Below are 19,177 nucleotides of genomic sequence, written 5' to 3'. Positions count from 1 at the left end.
CGCTATGTGTGAATCGACGTGCTTTGTATCGATTATATTCTGTTATGCAAATTGCAACCCCCCATGAAATAGATATTACTGTCCCTGGTTTCCAGATGATGCCTAGTGAATATGGGCAGTGTCCCAAGAACCCACACTGCGAAAGTGTTGGAACCATGGCTTGAACCCAGATCCATCCGACTTAAAAGACTTCCAGCTTCCTGACACTGTCAATTGTATTCCCCCCACTGCTTCGTCCATCCCATGGGATTAAAGATACTGGACTCTGGACCAGAGCAATGCAGAAACTCAGTAGAGGATGGATGTTATCACGGATACTGGAGAAAACTGGGGGCTTTTACTGCTTTTGTGAATTCCATTCTGGACCTTTCTGAGCATTTGGAGTAAGGGGTGGGGATAAATGATGTGCTCAACAATTCTTTGTGAATCAGTAAAAAGCTGCTGCAGTTGACAAACAGAATGCAGGTTTATGTAGAGCTACGATGGGCAAATTGCAGCCTTCAGGCCAAATACTGCTCACTTTCTGTTTGGCAAATGAAATTTTACTTAGAACACAGCCTTTTTCTCCCCACTATGGATGACTTGAGTCCTTGAGACAGAAAGAGAATGGTTTGCAAAGCCTAAAACACTTGCTATGGCTCTTTACAGAGAAAGGTGGCCACCTCCTGGAGCAATTGCAGACCCAATGAGACCTTTCACTCCGCCCCTTCCCCAGGTCCACCTTGGGGCTCCCACTCTCTGGAGCCCGGTCACCCCCAGGTCAGGTTCTGATTCCCAGTACCCTCACTGCTCAACACCCACCAGGAATGTCTGCCTGCGCTCCTGGTTTAGCTTTTCCTCCCATCTCCTACTTGAGCCGGACTGTCTGTCCTGGGAGACAGGAAATGCTCATCTAATCATCAATCAAGGTCCCTAGAGAAAATCTCGGCCCAGATTCCAGGCCATCCCCTTTATTTTACATGAAGGAAATGGGGAACTGGCATTTGACTGGTCCCTCTCACCAGCTTCTGTCACCCCACCTCTTGGCTCTGTGTTCCAAAGGGGACACCTGAGGTCACTGAGCCTCAGGGTGGGCTCTCAGACTCTCTTATCAACACCATCTGGGATGATTCTAAAAACACTCTCCTCCCAACACACATACACACTCTCTCACATGTACACACACACTCACACATAGATTCACACACACTCTCACACATACACACACACAACACACGCATACATACACACATTCAGACATACACTCACACACACACAACCAGACGTACACACACTCACACACTCTCTCACACACGCATACACTCACACACTCATACACACATGTAAATGTACACACACAGTCACACACACACTCACATATACAAAGACTCATACACTCTCTCACACACACATACACACATTCACTCACACTATCTCACACATACACACACTCAAAATACACATAGTCATATGTACACACTCTCACACACACACTCACACACTCACACTATCTCACACATACACACACTCACAATACACATAGTCATATGTACACACTCACACACACACTCACACTATCTCATACATACACACACTCACACACTCTCTCACACACACACATGCATACACACACTCACACACCCTCCGAGTCTTTGACAGCGGAGCCCAGGGCTCTTCACAGCGAGTCTGAGAAGCCAGCACCAGGTGCTGCCCAGACCCCACTGCAGTGACCCTGCTTCATCCACCCTGGGGGTGCCACCGTCCACAGCTGCTTCTATTTCTTGTCCTCTTTGTTTGGGCAGCTCTGTGAGGTGGAAGGATCATGAGGGCTGGTCCCGGAGGACCTAGGTTGACTCATCCACAGAGAACGGAACCCCTCCTTTGAGTCAGCCCTGCTCTGGGCACTAGAGACCCATGACCTCACCTCATCTGGGCCTCCACCCCTTCACCTGTCAAGTGGGGAGATGACCTGCCACCAGGGGCGACTGTGATGGCTAAGTGTTTGTGATGATGCCTCGTCAACTGCAAAATCTTCTATAAATATTAGCAAGAAGTGTTGTCTCTGGTTTCTGTGTTGAGTTAGCGGCGTGTGATATCTAGTGTGGAGCTTAGAACTTGGCATGGATTTCACGAGAGGAGAGGCTTTGTAGCTTTTGTGTGGCAACCAATATAAATAGTGGAAAAATAAATAACTGAGAAACATCTTCTCTCTCTTCAGCTCAATAAAAAAGCCTCTGTGTCTCACGTCATGTGGGAGGCAGGCTTCTCACTGTGAGACCCTGGAAGCTTCGGTAGTAGATGGAACAATGGTCCCCAAAGAGGTCCATGTCCTAGTCCCTAGAAACTGTAAACACGTGAGGTCACATGGCAAAGGGAGTCTAAGGTTGCAGATGGAAATAAGGTCGCTAGACAACTGGCCTTAAGAGAGGGAGAGTTTGCTGGATTATCCAGCTGTGTGTAGTCACACATACAGCTGATTCACTTTGTTGTACAGCAGAAACTAGCACAACACTGTAAAGCAATTACACTCCAATAAAATAAAATAAAAAAGAAATTTAAAAACAAAGAAATGAAAGAAAGGACTTCCCTGGTGGTACAGTGGATAAGAATTCACTTGCCGGTGCAGGGGACGTGGGTTCGACCCTTGGTCCGGGAAGATTCCACATGCAGTGAGCCACAACTACTGAAGCCTGTCTGTCCTAGAGCCCATCCGTGCTCCACAACAAGAGAAGCCGCTGTAGTGAGAAGGCCGCACGCCACAAGGAAGAGTCGCCTTCATTCAGGCAACTAGAGAAAGCCCACATGCTGCAACAAAGACCCAGCACAGCCAAAAATAAATAGATAAATAGATAAATAAAAAATTGTAAACAACCATTACTTTGAAAAAAAAAAAAAAGAAGTGAGAGAAGCGTCCAAGGGAACTGTGATGACAGAGGAACGGCCTGAGAACTACAGCACTTCCAGCTTTGAAGATGAAGAAAGGAAGCCAAGGGCCGAGAAATGTGGGCACCTTCTGGAAGCTGGAAAAAATCAGGAAACTGATTCCCTCCCAGGGCCTCCGGTAGGAATGCGGCCGGATGACACCTGGATTTGTGGCCAGGGAGGCCCGTGTGAGAATTCAAACCTACAGAACGGCAGCATAATAAGCAGGTGTTGTTTTAAACCACGATGCTTGCAGCCATGTATTATAGCAGCGACAGAAAATGCTCAGAGCTTCCATTCCGGGAGCCGGCAGGCATGGGCTAGTGAGGTGCTTCCAAGGCTGCTCGTGTGTCAGGCCAAGAACAGCCCGGTGACCTCCACCAGGACTCACTGCCCTGAGCCGCCGTGCCCTGGCTGATTGCTGGCCATCTGGGGATGGTGGTGAGAAAGGCGCTGCTGTAACCAGACTGGGATGAGTCACAGAGCACGCGCAGGGTGGATGTCGGCCTTCTCCACAAACACAGTGCGGCTCAGGCTGTGGGTCTGTGCCTGGCAAGGGTGAAGAGGATGGATAACCCCAAACACGGGGCTGCTTCCTCCTGCCATGCTGCTCCCAGTTTTAGCTACTACCTGGTGGGCGATAACTACATGCCCACGCATACAGCTGGACATCTGAAACGCTTCCACTGAATAAATAAATGAAGGGCTCCCCACTCGGCATGTCGGAATAACCTCCCTCAGAGCTCTGTGGCCATTCCCCCAACTGGCACAGCCCAGTAACAGCGGCCCAGGGAGACAGGGGGCACCTACCACACCCCAGTGCATCCTGACTGGCATTGCTGCTGGTCAAGATTCGGCCGAACCCTTCCAGGCACCCAAACTGTGTCCTGGGAGAGGTGCCAAAGTGGTCTCCTTGGAGGAAGCGGATGGAGGTGTCTGCGGAGAACGTCTTGGAATCCAGATGAAGCTGGAATGTTCCGCTCTGGATCAGATCTGCAAAGCGTCCAGCGAAATACTTGCCTGCCAAGGCCTCCTCTGCAAGACAAGAGGAAGCAGGAGTGTCACCTCACTGTTCCCGCCAGGGTCGGGGAGGATCCAGGTGCAGAGCTGCCCAGAATGTCCATGTTGAAAGGAGACATAAGCCTCACCCAGGGTCTCAATTTACAGAGGGAGAAATTGAGGTTCAGAGAAGGGGGTTGATTGACCCAAAGTCACACAAAATCAGAAGCACATCTAGGACTCCAATCCAGGTCTCCAGCTCCTATTATTTCTGTGGCAGCAATGTGACCCTGAGTGCTTCCCAGGTGGTGCCAATGGTACAGAACCTGACTGCCAATGCAGGAGGCATAAGACTTAAGGATTCAATCCCTGGGTTGGGAAGATCCCCTGGAGGATGGAATGGCAACCCACTCCAGTATCCTTTCCCGGAGAATCCCATGGACAGAGGAGACTAGTGGGCTATAGTCCATAGGGTCGCAAATAATCAGACACAACTTAAGTGAGCACACACACACACAATGTGACCCTCACTGGTAGAGAATATCATGACCCAAGTCACTCATCTAAGGTGCATTATCCAGATACGCAACTGTCTTAGCCTTTGCGAAGCCACCATCTCCAAGCCTCAGTTTCCCCATCTGAAAAATGGGCTGGGAAGTCCCCTTTTGGGGTTGGTGGGGATTACAAGAGAGGATGTGATGGGGCCACTTGAAGGGAAAGTGGAGCCTCCATCTCAACAACCAGCTTAAACCTGGCAACCCTCCAGCTGTGGAACTATGAGGGTCTCCTAGGAAGGAAGCAGGTGGGCAAGCCCCACACCTGGAGCTGGAACACCCCAGCATGCAACGAACGTCCTCGCCACAACAGCTACTGTGAACGCAGCCCCAGGCCATGGATGCCAGGAATAAACATCACATGCATCTGCAGCTTCAAACACACCCAGTCTGTTGCCAGAGAACAACAAAAGGGGGCCCTTAATTCATAATGCTCGGGTTTCTCTGGCAGCTCAGTGGTAAATAATCTGCCTGCCAATGCAGAGACGTAAGAGATGTAGGCTCAATCCCTGGGTCGGGAAGATCCCCTGGAGAAGGACATGGCAACCCACTCCAGTATTCTTCCTGGAGAATCCCATGGACAGAGGAGTCTGGCGGGCTACAGTCCACGGGGTCACATATGAGTCTGACATGACTTACAGACTAAATAACAGCAACACAATTCATAATGCTATGGGGAGGAGTGGTGTTAATAATTACTGTTGCAAGCACTGCAGAATGGCTGAGATGCAACCTGCCTCCTGGGTTACACTCTGGTCTCTTCTTCGACTTCTCCCTCATAGAGCAGTGCTCAAGCTCCAGCCAGCCCTGAGCCTGGGCGTTTGGCCATGAGATAGTGCAAGAGAAATAGGAGAAGTTCTCACCATCTAGTCAGAAGCCCATGGGTTGTGTCCCACCCTGGCTCAGAATAACGATCATAAAGTCCAGTGTACTCCCTCTTAAGTCTTTCTATTCTCAATTCATCCATACCATCACTGCGCAGTTCCAAATAGTATACTGATGGGTGTAAACAGTGTCAGTGGTCTGAGAAGTCCTCTGATTGGAAGTAGAAAGGGCAAAAATTATAAACCAACAGAGACTTCCTCATCCTACCTCATTCTCCCCTTCCTCACACTTGTCTTCCTTCTCTGTGCCCAGAAAACCAAGAGAAGATTAGAAAACATTCTCAAAAGCCGTCAGAGGGTATTATTATATTTAGCACTAGTCAGCTATGGACCAGAACTCTATTGCTTTTTATAAACTTCTCAGTAACCAGCTCCACCCACGGGCCAGGCACGTGGGGCTCTCTGGCCCCGCAGGGAGGCGCTGGGGCCGCACTGGTCCATCCGACAGACGGAGACACTGAGACCCAAAGAGTCTGCCTGGTTTCAGGGCAGCGGTGTGAGAAAACATACCAACGTCCCGCAGATCCGGGAGAGAAGCGGGGGGCGCATCTGCAAGCCGCAGTTTCCACGTGATGTTGACTCCTAACCGCTCCCTGCTCAGACACTCCACCTTCACCGAGGAGTCGTCACAGACAGGGATGGAGACAAGGGTTCCCGCCGTCTTCACCTGCACGGAGATGCGGACGGGAGTTCAGGAACACAAAGCCGGAAGCCAGCTTTGCCGAGCCTACGCCGGGCACCGAAACTGGCTTATCTTACTGTCGGAGGAGGGGGTCCTGGAGAGGACAAGACTGCCCCTTGACCTAGGAGCTGACCCCGGGGCGATCGGAACTCCTGGGCCCTCCCCTGTCCTTCGAAAGGCTGCTCTGCACCCCCACCGCCTCGTGGGAGCCATTTGGGAGGGCACAGCCTTGAGAGAGCCGGAAACTGAGGTTCTGGGTTCAGAGAGGTTGAATCGCCTGCCTTCATCACACAGCTTATAGACAGAGGTGTTAAGTGGCATTAAGAGCCAACGTACATGGGGAAAGGATTGAAAAAGAATAGATACATGTACATGTGAAAATAAGATAGACTACAAAAAAATATACTTAGAAAAAAAGGTAAAGAGTCTCAAAAAATAAAAACGGCTCGTGCATGCGCGCGCGCGCGCGCACACACACACACGCACACACACACACACACACACACACACACACACAGACAAAGAAAGCTCAGACACTCCAAATTCATGGGGCCATAATTCACTGGAGAAACAATTTCTGCCAACTGCCCAAGTCCTTGCAAGACCCACACCCAACAGGACACGACCCTCCCTCCTGGGAAGCACCCACCGGCTCCTCCAGTGTGACCACGCAGCCTGGCTTCTTGCCCCACCTAAGCACGCCCCACAGTGCCTGCTGACCAGCTGCAGGGCAGGGTGGGAGGATGGATAGTGGTAGGGCCCGGTTAACTCTAGGGCAGCACCAGGCAGGGCCAGGAATCCACACAAGCCTCACTGTGCACTCTTTGCATTGTGCTCTTTCAAAGACAAGAGCCCAGGAACTTCTATGTGGAGTCCTGGGGGTGTTAGTTTATCAGAAGATGGGGCGTCAGAGGTGAATGAGAAGGTGAATGAAGGTGCTGTGTAAAAGCAGGGGATTACATGGCTCTGCCATTTCTCAGTTTTGTGACTGCCCAACTATTTTAACTCATCACAAAACGGTAATAATAATAGGGTCCCTGTGAGGACTGCGTTAGCTAAGCCGTGCCAAGGGGTGCACAGTGCCTGGCACAATCTAAGTGCTTGCCACACATTTGGAGTGATATCCATACGCAGATAGAATGGCCAGAGAGATGGGTACCAATCCCGCCTCTACCTCTGTGTCATTAGCCTTGTCTGAGCTGCGTTCTCATCTTGGGTCTCACTCAGTTGGTGAAATGAATGAGGGTTGAACTGTAGGTTCATTTGAGCCCTGAGGTTCTCTGCCCGGTGACCCTGAGCTCAGTCCAAGCTTGTGGGCACATACCTGGATCTGACAGAAGCCGCGGGCCATGAGCTCGTCTAACAGGAAGACCTGGAATGCCAGCAGCAAGCCCGAGTAGTCGGCACTGCACGCCTTGCCAGGTGGGAGCCGGAGCTGCAGCTGCGCTTGGGTCTGGAGAGTCTGCCAGAACTGGGGCCCTGAGGGTGAGCACCAGAGGTCAGCAGACAGGGGCACAGAGCTGTGGGGTTCTTTCGATTTTTTTTTCTCTGCAAAAACTAACCCTTCTTCATTTTACTTGGAGTCCACAAGTGCTGCCATCTTGCATTTTCACCCTCGGGGTCTAACTACTTCCCAACATGCCAGCTTGTCTCTCAAATTACTTAGCACCCTCACAGCAAGCTCAGTCCTGCCTCAGCCTCTAAACCCAGGCTGAGGTCCTGGACATTCATCTTGGAAAATCTTGCATACTACCTTGTACTCAAACAGGGCCACAGCACTTGCTTTGTCCAGTTCAGAGTAGATACCGCTGTCTATGTGAAAGACTAAAGTTGTGCAGTGTACAACCTGCACAAATGTACACAGCAAACCTGCACTCCATTTTAGGAGCTCAGGACCCATACCTCTCTTCTCCCAGGTCCCTTACTCATGAGTGGTCTAGCGCTTATTTCTGGCTACTCAGTCACCATCAGGGGGACAGGTCACTTATTTGTCACTTATTGTCCAAATCACATTTTGAACTTTTTCTGGATAGTATTCTCTATTTCAGAATGCTTTGTGACAAATTTGTGTCTGTTGCCCCTCTGCCAGCTGCCCAGAGCCTTTGTGACAGTCAGTCCCAGGATCTGGGTCTCTCTGCTGAACGCCCCTCCCGTTGCCCTGGGTGGACCCAGCACTGGTCCCTGTGCTGACCCCTGCCCAGCCTGGCTGTGAGTAACCACAGCTGACCTTTGCCTAGGTGGACGCAGTCAGAGTTCAGTGTAGCCTCACAGCCTCGTGCATGTGAAAGTGGGTTCGCTGTGACAGCGGGAGGAAAGAGCTGCCCATATTTAAACACAGCCCAGGTCCACAGTGATCAGAACAGATGCCATAGCTCGGAGCTACAGATGGACTGGTGGCGGGAGGTGGGGGGGTGGGGAGAGGCTGGTGTGGCAGTGTCACTGTGACTCCCAGAAGCCAGACCAGCAGCTCTGAGCTTGTCAGCGTCATAGTAACCAACCTGATCACTGAAGGGTCTACACCTTGAGAATAGTCCTGTATCCAGGACTTCCTATGGGAGCCTGAAACAATGGTAGGTGTCTCAGAGAGCAGATTGGTCCAGAGAAGCCACAAATAAAGCTTCGCCCCAGGGGTCTGGGAAGCACTCCTGATCATTCTAGAAGAAAATTCTGCGTTGAGCCCTCTGTCCTGCTCTGATGCCACTTGGCTTATCATGGACACACTACCCTCAGGTGGGGAAAATGAAGGCCTCGGCCCCAAGCCTTGGGGGGGAGTGGGACACCGGGCGGACCTTCCTGGGGCCACTCACGTTGGCAGGCGCGGGGCTGGGGCGGCCAGGACTCCCAGCGTCTGCTCTGCAGGCTGCACAGCAGCGGCTCCAGCGGGAAGGCACTCCGGTAGCCCCGGCCACACCGTAGATGGCACCGCTGCCCAGCGGCCGTGCCCGGGCCCGAGGCGCGTTCACACAGGATGGCCCCCCCGGCCACATCTGCCACACTGAAGGGCAGTGGGCACTGCGGACCTGCAGGGAGAAAGGGGGCGGCTTTGGGCACCTACCCAGCACCAAGGCTGTGCGCCTTCACCTCCCGTTTCTGCTCACTAGCACTGGGTCCCCCTCACCCTCTCTTCCCTCAGGCCAGCCTGGGCCCACCTGCTCCCTCTCCACCCTCCTCCTGGCTAATCCCATCCTCTCTCATTTTAACAGACACCCCTGGGTCGGGAAGATCCCCTGGAGAAGGGAACAGCTACCCACCCCAGTATTCTTGCCTGGAGAACTCTATGGACAGAGGAGACGGGCGGGCTACAGTCCATGGGGTCACAGAGTCAGACACGATGGAGTGACTAACACTTTGATAGCATTTTTAAGCAGAAAAGGAAATGGCAACCCACTCCAGTATTTTTTCCTGGAAAATCCCATGGACAGAGAGTCGGACACGACTGAGTGACTTCACTTCAACTTCAACTTCACTTTGAGCAGAGATGACTCTCATGTCTTCAACTCCACTCAGGCCCTCTGGAGCACCTTCTCATCTCTAAGTCCAGTTCCCACCCAGTCTCTTCCACCTCAAAGCCAACAGGGCCAGGCTCAGCGTCTGCTGCCCACGCCTGCTCTGGTTTCAGCACCCCCAGCTTGAGGCCTGGCGCCTTTAGCCAGAAACACAGCAGCCAACCCAGACGGCTCTGCCCACCAGCTCAGCTGTGGCTCACAGCTTCTTGACTTCTCTTCATGCCCACCGCACATCCTTTATTTAGACATGCGTCATCTTCTCCCTGAACGGCCACTGAAGCTTCCTCACCAGCTCGCTGCGTTTGGGCCTCACCCCCTGCCCTCTGCTCCCATGTCCAATCCATTCCCCCTGCCAGCAGAGAAATGTATGGAGCTGGACTCGGTTCTCAAGTCACCCAAGTGCCTGCTGGCCCAACTTCCTCTCTCTGCTCTGGTCTCCTCTCCAGCCCCACTTTGCCCCAGAGCAGAGTTGTTATTTCCCAACTATATGCATTGTACAGCCCATGTCCTTCCTTCTTCTACCTGCTCATCTGCCTAGATTTCTTTTTGGGTCCTCAGTTATCAGCTCAACCCCTTTAACTTTCTAACACTTTCCACGGTTCTTCCAGGCTGACTTTAGCCACCTTTCTCCAAGCCCTCAGGCCCCTTGGAGTAGACTGCCTTGTGATCAATTATACAAGGCTCTATCTGCATTCTGGTCTCCCCGCTGGACTAAGCCACAGAAGGGGAGAGGGTATCACTCCTCTGTTTACCCAGGGCCCAAGGCTGACCTGAATCACAAGCTCCAGGAGTGTGTGTTAAATCAATAGATGAATGAGTAAATTAAAGAACAGACACGTTCAGTGATAGTTTCACACCTGGCTAAAGATACAGTTAATTATCTGACTCTAGAGCACAGCCTTGCTGCCTGTATATGTCTGGCCTTAAAGCTTGCAATCCTCACGTGAATCATGGTTACTTGGGGTCCTCAGATGGAGAATGACTCATTTTGATCTTCAGGGTGCAGCCTGGGCTTCTGTCTAATAAGGACAATGACCTCTGAACAAGATTGTGTGCTATAATTTTCAGTGGGCTCATTGAGTTGGCTCTTAGCCACCAGGCTAAGCAGTTTACAGAGACTATTTGAATTAACCCTAACAATGATGATAAGAAATAGCTATGATTCACCCCCACCCCATGCCCACAAGTTACAGATTTGGAACTTGAGGTTAAAGGACTTGCCCAGGGTTACCCAGCAAGGGCGTTGGCAGAGCTGACACTTGGGTCTGTCTGTCTGACCCCCTCATCTGAGCTTTCTCCCCACACTCTGTTGCAAGCCAGCAGGAAGAAGCTTTGGGGAACTCAAAGGGCTGGTTGCTAGCTGGGTGGCTTTTAACACATTAAAGTGAGTCCCAGTTTTGCCATCTGTAAAATGGAGAGTGCTGCTGCTGCTGCTAAGTCGCTTCAGTCGTGTCCGACTCTGTGCGACCCCATAGACGGCAGCCCACCAGGCTCCCCCATCCCTGGGATTCTCCAGGCAAGAACACTGGAGTGGGTTGTCATTTCCTTCTCCAATGCATGAAAGGGAAAAGTGAAAGTGAAGTTGCTCAATCGTGTCCGACTCTTAGCAACCCCCTGGACTGCAGCCCACCAGGCCCCTCCGTCCATGGGATTTTCCAGGCAAGAGTACTGGAGTGGGGTGCCATCGCAAGTAGGACTCTTCTATCTATTTACCTGCATCCCTGGGGGGCAAAAATGGGACGTATGATGTGACAAGCACATTTCAATAGCTGAATCTCTGCACAGGTGAGCTATGATCATAGAATCCTGGCAGGGCCAAGACACAGGGGGTCTTTCCAGACACCAGAAGAGCTGTGCTCCCAGACCTGATCCTGCAGGACACTCAGCAGTCTGTTCCTTGGGTCCCGACAGTGCAGACCACTCTTAGATGTCCTGTAAGTTCAGTGTGTCTGGCTCTAAGGCTGACACTCACTGCTCTCGGCAACACCCAGCAGGGAGTTCTTCTCATTAACACCCATCGAGCACCTGCTATGGTCCCTGCATGGTGGCAGTGGCTGAGGGTCTTGAAACAGAACCCATAGAGACTGGGAGAATCAAGGACTTGGGAGAAAAGGCGTGTAGTGAGAGCCCTGGACACACACCACAGGTTAGGGGCAGGCAAAGGGATGGACAGAAGGAGACAGAGCCCCATGAAGAGAGCACCGACTCTTCCTTCCCAGCCTTCTTTTGAAGACTCCCCTTTGTCTTTACAAATATAAGTATCACTCTACAAATGTAAAAATTCTCCTTACACATAGAAATCACCAGACCTAATTAAATGTGTCTGCAGTTCCAAAATGTCACTTAGAGACTGCAAATGTTAAAAAAAAAAAAATAAGGCAACAAAACAGTAAGAACAACAGAAGAAAGGCAACTGCCATAAAATTAGTCATTTTGTACAGCATTTCTCAACCCTGCCAGATCCAGCATCACAACTTGTGATAAATATTTTGCAATGTCTTCATTTACTGCTCTGAAACAAAAGTCACAGATAATGTAACCTACTTGTGCACACACATTTTAAAATGACTACGATGTCCTGTGACTTGAGTATACAGGAAAAATTAAAAGTAAGTAATCAATAATATGTTTAATAAGTAATACTGTATTTCAATGTTATATATTCACGTACAGTTCAATATTTGATATCCAAATGATCTTTTAAAGTAGAAACAAAAATAAATAAATCAACACTTCCACTGATGCCTGAAGCTCCCAGCTGGGATGGACCCACCCCCACTGAGATCCTGCCGTCTGGACCCTCCTCCCCCTTCGAGGACGGGGAGACCGAGACTGGCACTCCCTCCCAGGAGGCCAGCGCCCAAGCTTCACTGGCTCAGGAGATCGCCACACAGGCTTGCCTTGGTTTGAGCCCCAGTCCTGAATATTCATTGGAAGAACTGATGCTGAAGCTGAAACTCCAATCTTTGGCCACCTGATGCGAAAAAGTGACTCATTGGAAAAGACCCTGATGCTGGGAAAGATTGAAGGCAAGAGGAGAAGGGGATGACAGAGGATGAGATGGTTGGATGGCATCACCGACTTCATGGGCATTAGTTTGAGTAAACTCCAAGAGTTGGCGATGGACAAGGAGGCCTGGTGTGCTGCAGTCCATGGTGTTTCAAAGAGTCAGACACAACTGAGCAACTAAACTGAACTGAAACAGTTTCAACATCACAGGGGTCAACTTCAATCCCTCATGCAGTTCCCTTGTCTCCCCTCCTGCCCCCACTGTCCTGACACCTTTGGTGACCCTTTCACCCCAGCCTGGGCCAAAGAAGAGACGACAGGACCCCCACCAGCCCGGGGGCCACTCGGGGGCATCACCACTTACTCTCACAGGCCGGCTGGCTCCCGGCCACGCGGGTCCCAGGCACCTCCTCTCCGCTGCCCAGGACGCACCAGCAGCTGCCCTGGGCCAGGTCGCACTGCACTGGGGAGAAGCCTCCGTCCTCCGCCCTGCAGGCTGGGGTGTAGCCGGGGCTGGTTCTCCCAGAGGGGACTCCACTCTGGAGCATGTCACAGAGGCTCGGGCCTTGATGCAAAGACAAGCCACATGTGTTCCCTGCCCGCGTGGCTGTCACAGCCCTTGTCACCACCCACCACCGACCGCCACCTGTCTGTAGGGTCCCCAGGGTCTGGGGCTGCCTCCCAACTGCGGTGTTGCACTCGGACACTCAGCTTTGTACTCCCCTATCCACTCCATGCACACACACACACACATTGACTGTCCTCAAGGAACTTAGAATCTTAGAGGATACTTAACAAGTAAGTGAGCAACTGCAGTTCAGATGCTAAGGATGATAACGGGAGGTGTGTGGGGCAGTTTATTAGCCCATCGGAAGGCACTGAGCTCTGCTGTGAAAGACAGAGAGGCCCACAAGGCTTCCTAGAGGGACTGATGGGTGGACGGAGTAAAAGTTAGCCAGCTGGGGTTGGGGGTTTGCAAAGGCTGAACCAGACCATGAAGGCCCAGGGAAGAGAGTGACTACCTGCTTGAAAAGTCTGATTGTAGTTTACTATTCCTGGACCTGATGCTGAGATGGAGAAATAAGAGAAGCCCAAGAAGATACAGGAGCCTACAGGGAGAGGTCCAGGAGCCGCAGCAAGGAGCCTGGGCCTGAGGACCACAGGGAGCATCGATGGGCTCCAAGCAGAGGAGGACAGCTGAACGTGTACCCTTTAGAGACACCGTCTTGACCTCACTGTGGAAAACAGATTGCTGGGTCAGGCTGGAGGACGAGGAGTCAGGCTGGAGCCCTGGTATCGGGGCTGCACAGCAGACCCCATGAAGGTAGCTGTGCCCACTCTAATAGGGACCAGTGCTGGCTTGTGCCTCTAGTTACCCCACACCCTGCCATATGTATTACTCCCAAGAACCCACTGAGGTGGGGGAATCGGACCCCTATTTCACAGATGAGAAAACTGAGGCTCAGTGAGGTTAGAGGCTCTCACGGCTCTGGAATGGCCAAGCTGGGACGTGAAGCCAGCTCTTGGAGCTCCATACATCATGCTCATGGGGTGGGGGCTGGAGGGTGATGGGGAAGGGGCAGTACTCACACTGGGCACTGCTGTTTGTGCCAGGCGGCACGCCCTCTCCTGAGGCCGGATCCACACACCATGTGCCAGCCTCCGACGCCTGCAGCCTGGCAAACTCTCCTGTCTGAGACAAAACCAAGGTGGTATCACCCAGCGAAGATGTTTCTGTAACTGATAAGTCAGGAGCCAGATGTCAAGGATATTTCTCCCGAAACTACTGGTGATGGCTTTTCCAGACATTAGGGAGGGGCTGGAAGGGGCTGTCCCGTTCGAAACCCTTTACGTACATTGTCTGAATTCATGGCTATAACATCCACATGAGACAAGAACTGCAGTGAACCCATTTTTAGAGTGGGGAAAACTGAGGCTCACTCAGAGAGACAAAGTGACAGAGCCCCATCCCACAGCTGGGGAGTGGCAGACCCGGGCTGGGCCCAAGCCTGCCCAGCCCCAATGCCCAGCTACTGTCTTGAAACCATTCCCCTAGTTCTGGAAAAGATTTTCAACCAGCATCCCTTGGAGAAAGGGGTCTGTAACAGAAAGGAAAGACAAGAGAGAAAGCAGCCCCCTGCCTTTGCCCAGGGCCCCTCTCTCCTCGGCCAGCTGAGGATGCTGGGCAAGCTCCTCCAATTCGCTGGGGCAAGTTTCCTCATCTAAAAAGAGAGGAAGTGAGACCAGATGGACCCATGCACTCCTGGGGAAGACAATGTCCTCTCCTGTGTGTGCAGCCACAGGCAGAAGGGAGGCCAGTTCTTCCAAGCTCCCTGGAACCACTGAGGGTTTCCTTGAGCTTTCCGAGGCCACTTGTTCATTCTATACTCTGCTGTGCCGTTTTCACAGATGATAAATGACCATCGTAACGACACCCAACGTTTACAGAGAACATAATCAGGAGGCCCCCAGCATGTCCTTCAGTCCCTGGTGTAGGTAGAGAGTCTACGTCCCCATTATACCCAGAGAGACCCAGGGAAATCAGATGAGGTGCCTCCGGGTGCATGGCTTTCAAGTTGCACAGGTAGGATTCAAACCCAAGTAAAGATTTGAGAAAATATGGGATTGTAAAGATTTACAACTGAGAACTCACTAGCTGCTAACATGACTTCTTCTGAGGAGCTAGGTCCAACACATAGGCGTCCAGTGTGGGCGCTGGACATCTTGGGTCCTATTTCCTGGCACTTGGGTCCTGTTTCCTGGCACTTGGGTCCTTCTAAGAACCAGGCTGGGGAACCACACAATCTGAGGTTCTCTGGGAGCTGGTCTGAATCACTTTTCCCCCAGTCGGAACTGTGCTTCCTGCCTCTCCTTCTCCACAGGTGGACTTGCCACCCAGGATGATGGAGCAGACTCTCATTTCAGTGGTAGGGGGCTGCCAGCCAAGATGAAAGACTAGATATGCTAATTTCTCTACAAAACTCTGCTGTAATTGGGGCCCATGTTTACAGCACCAAACAATATTAATAACAGTGAGGAACAGTAACAAGGAAACCTTTGCTCAGTAATTTGCATTTTTATGAACCTTTGCACTGCTGATTTCATTTGACTTTCTTGGAGCCCCTCCGAGCCCAGCAGAGTAGGTGGCGGTGTTCCTATCAACCCTCCTTCAGGGTACAGGGCCTGAGCCACAGGGATTTCCATCAGCTGGTAGCTGAGTGGTTGGTTCCAGCAAGAAGTCTCTTTCTAAGAGCTTTCACATCAGTCACTGCCCTAAATCATGACAACAAGGGAGCTGGAGAGGGAAATATTACAGAGTCTTCCATTTATGTTGAGAAGCTGAAATATGATGGGCATGTTGATGTGCCTACATGGTTTAAGGAATTACGTATGTGTATATTATTCTTCACAGAGTTTTCATTAAAGGTATTTCCTAAAAGCCTCAAAACAGTCCTAGCACTAGGGAAGATTAAAATGTCGCCTGATCTTAGGATAACGCAAAGCCCAGAGAAGCACAGAGACGGTAAATAAATTGCCCAAGGTCATACAGCTTGGGCCTCCCAGGTGGCTCAGTGTTAAAGGATCTGCCTGTCAATGCAGGACATGCAAGAGACGTGGGTTTGATACCTGGCTCAGGAAGATCCCCTGGAGGAGGAAGTGGCAACCTACTCCAGTATTCTTGCTTGGAAAAATTCCAGGAACAGAGAATCCTGGCAGGCTACTGTCCATGGGGTCATAAAAGAGTCGAACACGACTGATCAGCTAAACATCACCACCACCACATAGCTTGGGTCAGCCAGGGCTGGGACAAAAACCGAGGCCTAGAATTCCTTGGGAGTTTTCAGTTAAAACAAGTTTATTGAAAACTAGAAAATTCACCATCCAGAAAGTTCTGGCTTCCCTCTCAAACCGTCTTGGGCCTTCAGAGACTTACCTCTAAGCAGGTTGGGATGAACAGGTCTTTAGGAGACGGTTCTGCTTGGACACCAGCCTGTTTCCAGTTGGAAAGCAGCCCACTGGCTCGAGATTTCTCACAGATGGTGGGGCCTGGGTGGGGAGAGAGGGGAGCTCTCAACAGGCTGGCCGCGGGCACTGAGGGCAGGTGGGGAGCCCAGGCTGGCCCCGAGTGTCGGAGCCGTGCATCTGGGTGGGTGGAGGTGCCTTGTGCAGAGAGCTGGAACCCCAGAGAAGCAGGCTGAGGGTCAAGGACAAAGACCCACGTGGGACATTTCATCTCTGAGACATAAAGTGAGCGCTTGATTACACGGGTCCAGACTCAGAAGAAAGATTGGACTATGGACCAGACATGAAGTCATTGTAGAAAGCACAGAAATAGCTGAAACTTCCCAGGAAGCAGGTGTCGGGGGGTGGAGAGACCTGGGGTTCCCTGCCCACCCCCAGCTCACTTCCTCCACCTGGGGAAAGAGGAGCACAATTAGGAACAATGACCAAGGTCAGGGAAGTCTTCCAGGCCTGGGGACTTGGGGATGTGTGGTCTGCCTGCTCTCTGGGGCTGGTCTGAAGCGCCGGCCCACAGAGCCTCCCTGGGCAGGGTGCCACACTGCCCGCTAGAAGGCCCGCTGGCCGGTCCGGCGGCCCCACTTACACAGCGGAATCTGCCGGGAGCGGGCGGTCAGCGAGGCAGGGACATACTCTCCCCTCCCGTCCACACACCAGCAGTGCCCTGGAAAAGAGCCACGGCCAGAAGTTCAGGAAGCACCCAAGGGCCCTGCTTCGAGGGTCCTGCAATACACACTACCATATATAAAAGAGATAACTAACAAGGACTTGCTGTATAGCACAGGAAACTCTACTCAATACTCCATAGTGGCCTATATGGGAAAAGAATCTGAAAGAGAGTGGGTTTAGATATAACCTACTCATTTTGCTGTACAGCAGAAACTATTATAACACAGCATTACAAATCAACCGTACTCTAATCAAAATTTAAAAATTCCTAGAAGTAAGTTCTCTCACCCAAACCCCTACCTGTCTGCTCTCCCTAACATAATCCACAATCAGAGGCCCTAACACCCAGAAACCCCAGAAGCTGCCCACTTGATCTCCAGGCAGGTAGAAGGTTACCACTCCCATTGTACACACGGAACAACCAGATGGCAGAGGAATTAAGGGACTTGCCGCCAGCTGCCGAAGAGGGGCCTAGAATCCACTTTGCTTTGCCCTATAGTGCAGGGCTCTTTCCTGTCTTTCTTTTTAGGGCTATTTTCTCCACATGAAAAGGAGGGGCCTCCCCTCAGCCTCCCCAGGATGCCTGCCCCCCTCACCCGTCGCGGCATGGCACTGCACAGGCTCCCAGCCTCCGAAGGCGTCACACTGCGGCACGTAGAGGCTGGACCACACAGGGCTGGATGCTCGTGGGGACTCGCCCAGGGTCACCAGGCGTCTCTGGTAGAAGTCAAAGGCTGGAGTAGGGAGAGAGGAGGAGAGAGGTGAGCACCTGATGGGCAAAGCCCATGCCACCTCGTCCTTTCCCAACATAGGCAGCCTTTTTATTTCTGTGACAAACATTTCAGCCCCCAAACAGGACAGAGGCTCATCGAAGAGTGGATAGGCTCTCACAAGATTGCCCTTTAAAATTAAAATGAAAAACATTAAAATGCCGGCTGATGGGAATTCCCCGGCGGTCCAGTGGTTGGGACTCCACCCTTCCACAGCATGGGGCCACAGGTTTGATTCCTGGTCGGGGAACTAAGATCCCACAAGCAACATGGTGCAACCAAAAAGTAAAACTGTCAGCCAAGTTTGAAGGAATCACTGTTCCTCCTTCAGCAATTCTCATCTAGAGCCCATCAGGTTAAGGCAGAGTCTTCAGGCACATGAGAGAACAGTGATCGCTGATAACACTGATGGCACGGTACGTAACTGCCTTTCCTCCTGTGCCCACCCCTCCTCCCTAGAGGCCCCGGGACACTGCTACCAGGTTCTGTGGGTCAGAGAAGCTTTGTGGCCCTCAGTCTCTTTCTGGGCTGGGCCTTCGATGCCCAGATGCCCCAGGCTCTGGAGATCTGCACACCAAGAGCTTCCTCTTCTCTGGCACAGTTAAAGACGCCCCTTCTCACCTGAAGGGGTGCCCAGATAAGTGACCAACCCCGGTTGTTCTCTACAGACACTTCCTTTTTTCCCAACGGCGTCAGACTTGCAAAAGCAGAGCCAGTGGCTCGGTGGAAGGGAACTTCCTTAGCCTGACTTCTGAGCAACCTGCCACCACGACATCCAGCCAATAAATTCCCATGGCACCAACACCTCTCTCTCTTCCTCTAAATTACCCTCCCCGACTGAAGTGGTCACCACTCAAGGGCATCAACCCCTCCTCCTCTCTTTGATTACATGACAACTTGCCCAGGCACAACATTTTTTAAAAAACTGGGTTCATGCCAAAAGCAGAATCTCCAAGTCTCCGAGGAACAGAGAAAAAAAAAAAAGTACCTGGGGAGGGAAGGAGAGAGAAGAGGAAGAAAGAAGCGAGGAGGATGGTTAAGCATCCTTTTCCAGGTCCCCACATTCTGTCGGGCGCTGTGCAAGACCAGGATATAAAGAGTAAGGTGGGCATCTTGTCCTCCAGCAGAGGTGGCTGGTGACGGGGAGGGGGAGGAAACAAAGATGGCTCTGGGGAGACTCTCA

The 19,177-nt window shown here is 51.7% G+C and overlaps 1 protein-coding gene across 1 annotated transcript in view; it reads right to left on the bottom strand.

Moving 5' to 3' along the window:
* The window catches only part of TG (thyroglobulin), a 240,153-nt gene that overhangs the window by 195,980 nt on the left and 24,996 nt on the right, over nt 1-19,177 (bottom strand). Inside the window, exons 12-20 of the mRNA XM_081503609.1 lie at nt 17,821-17,958; nt 17,142-17,219; nt 16,470-16,582; nt 14,126-14,228; nt 12,900-13,100; nt 8,828-9,040; nt 7,345-7,499; nt 5,849-6,005; nt 3,712-3,936 (exon numbers count right to left, since the gene is read on the bottom strand). Of these exons, the coding sequence (XP_081359735.1) occupies nt 3,712-3,936; nt 5,849-6,005; nt 7,345-7,499; nt 8,828-9,040; nt 12,900-13,100; nt 14,126-14,228; nt 16,470-16,582; nt 17,142-17,219; nt 17,821-17,958 (1,383 nt within the window). The remainder of the gene's footprint in view (nt 1-3,711; nt 3,937-5,848; nt 6,006-7,344; nt 7,500-8,827; nt 9,041-12,899; nt 13,101-14,125; nt 14,229-16,469; nt 16,583-17,141; nt 17,220-17,820; nt 17,959-19,177) is intronic.

The sequence above is a fragment of the Giraffa tippelskirchi genome, chromosome 6, assembly GCF_054371585.1.
Source record: "Giraffa tippelskirchi isolate mGirTip1 chromosome 6, T2T-mGirTip1v1.2.pri, whole genome shotgun sequence".
Classification (NCBI taxonomy): Eukaryota; Metazoa; Chordata; class Mammalia; order Artiodactyla; family Giraffidae; genus Giraffa; species Giraffa tippelskirchi.
The sequence above is the reverse complement of the archived record's forward strand: the minus strand, read 5'-3'. Positions and strand labels throughout refer to the sequence as shown.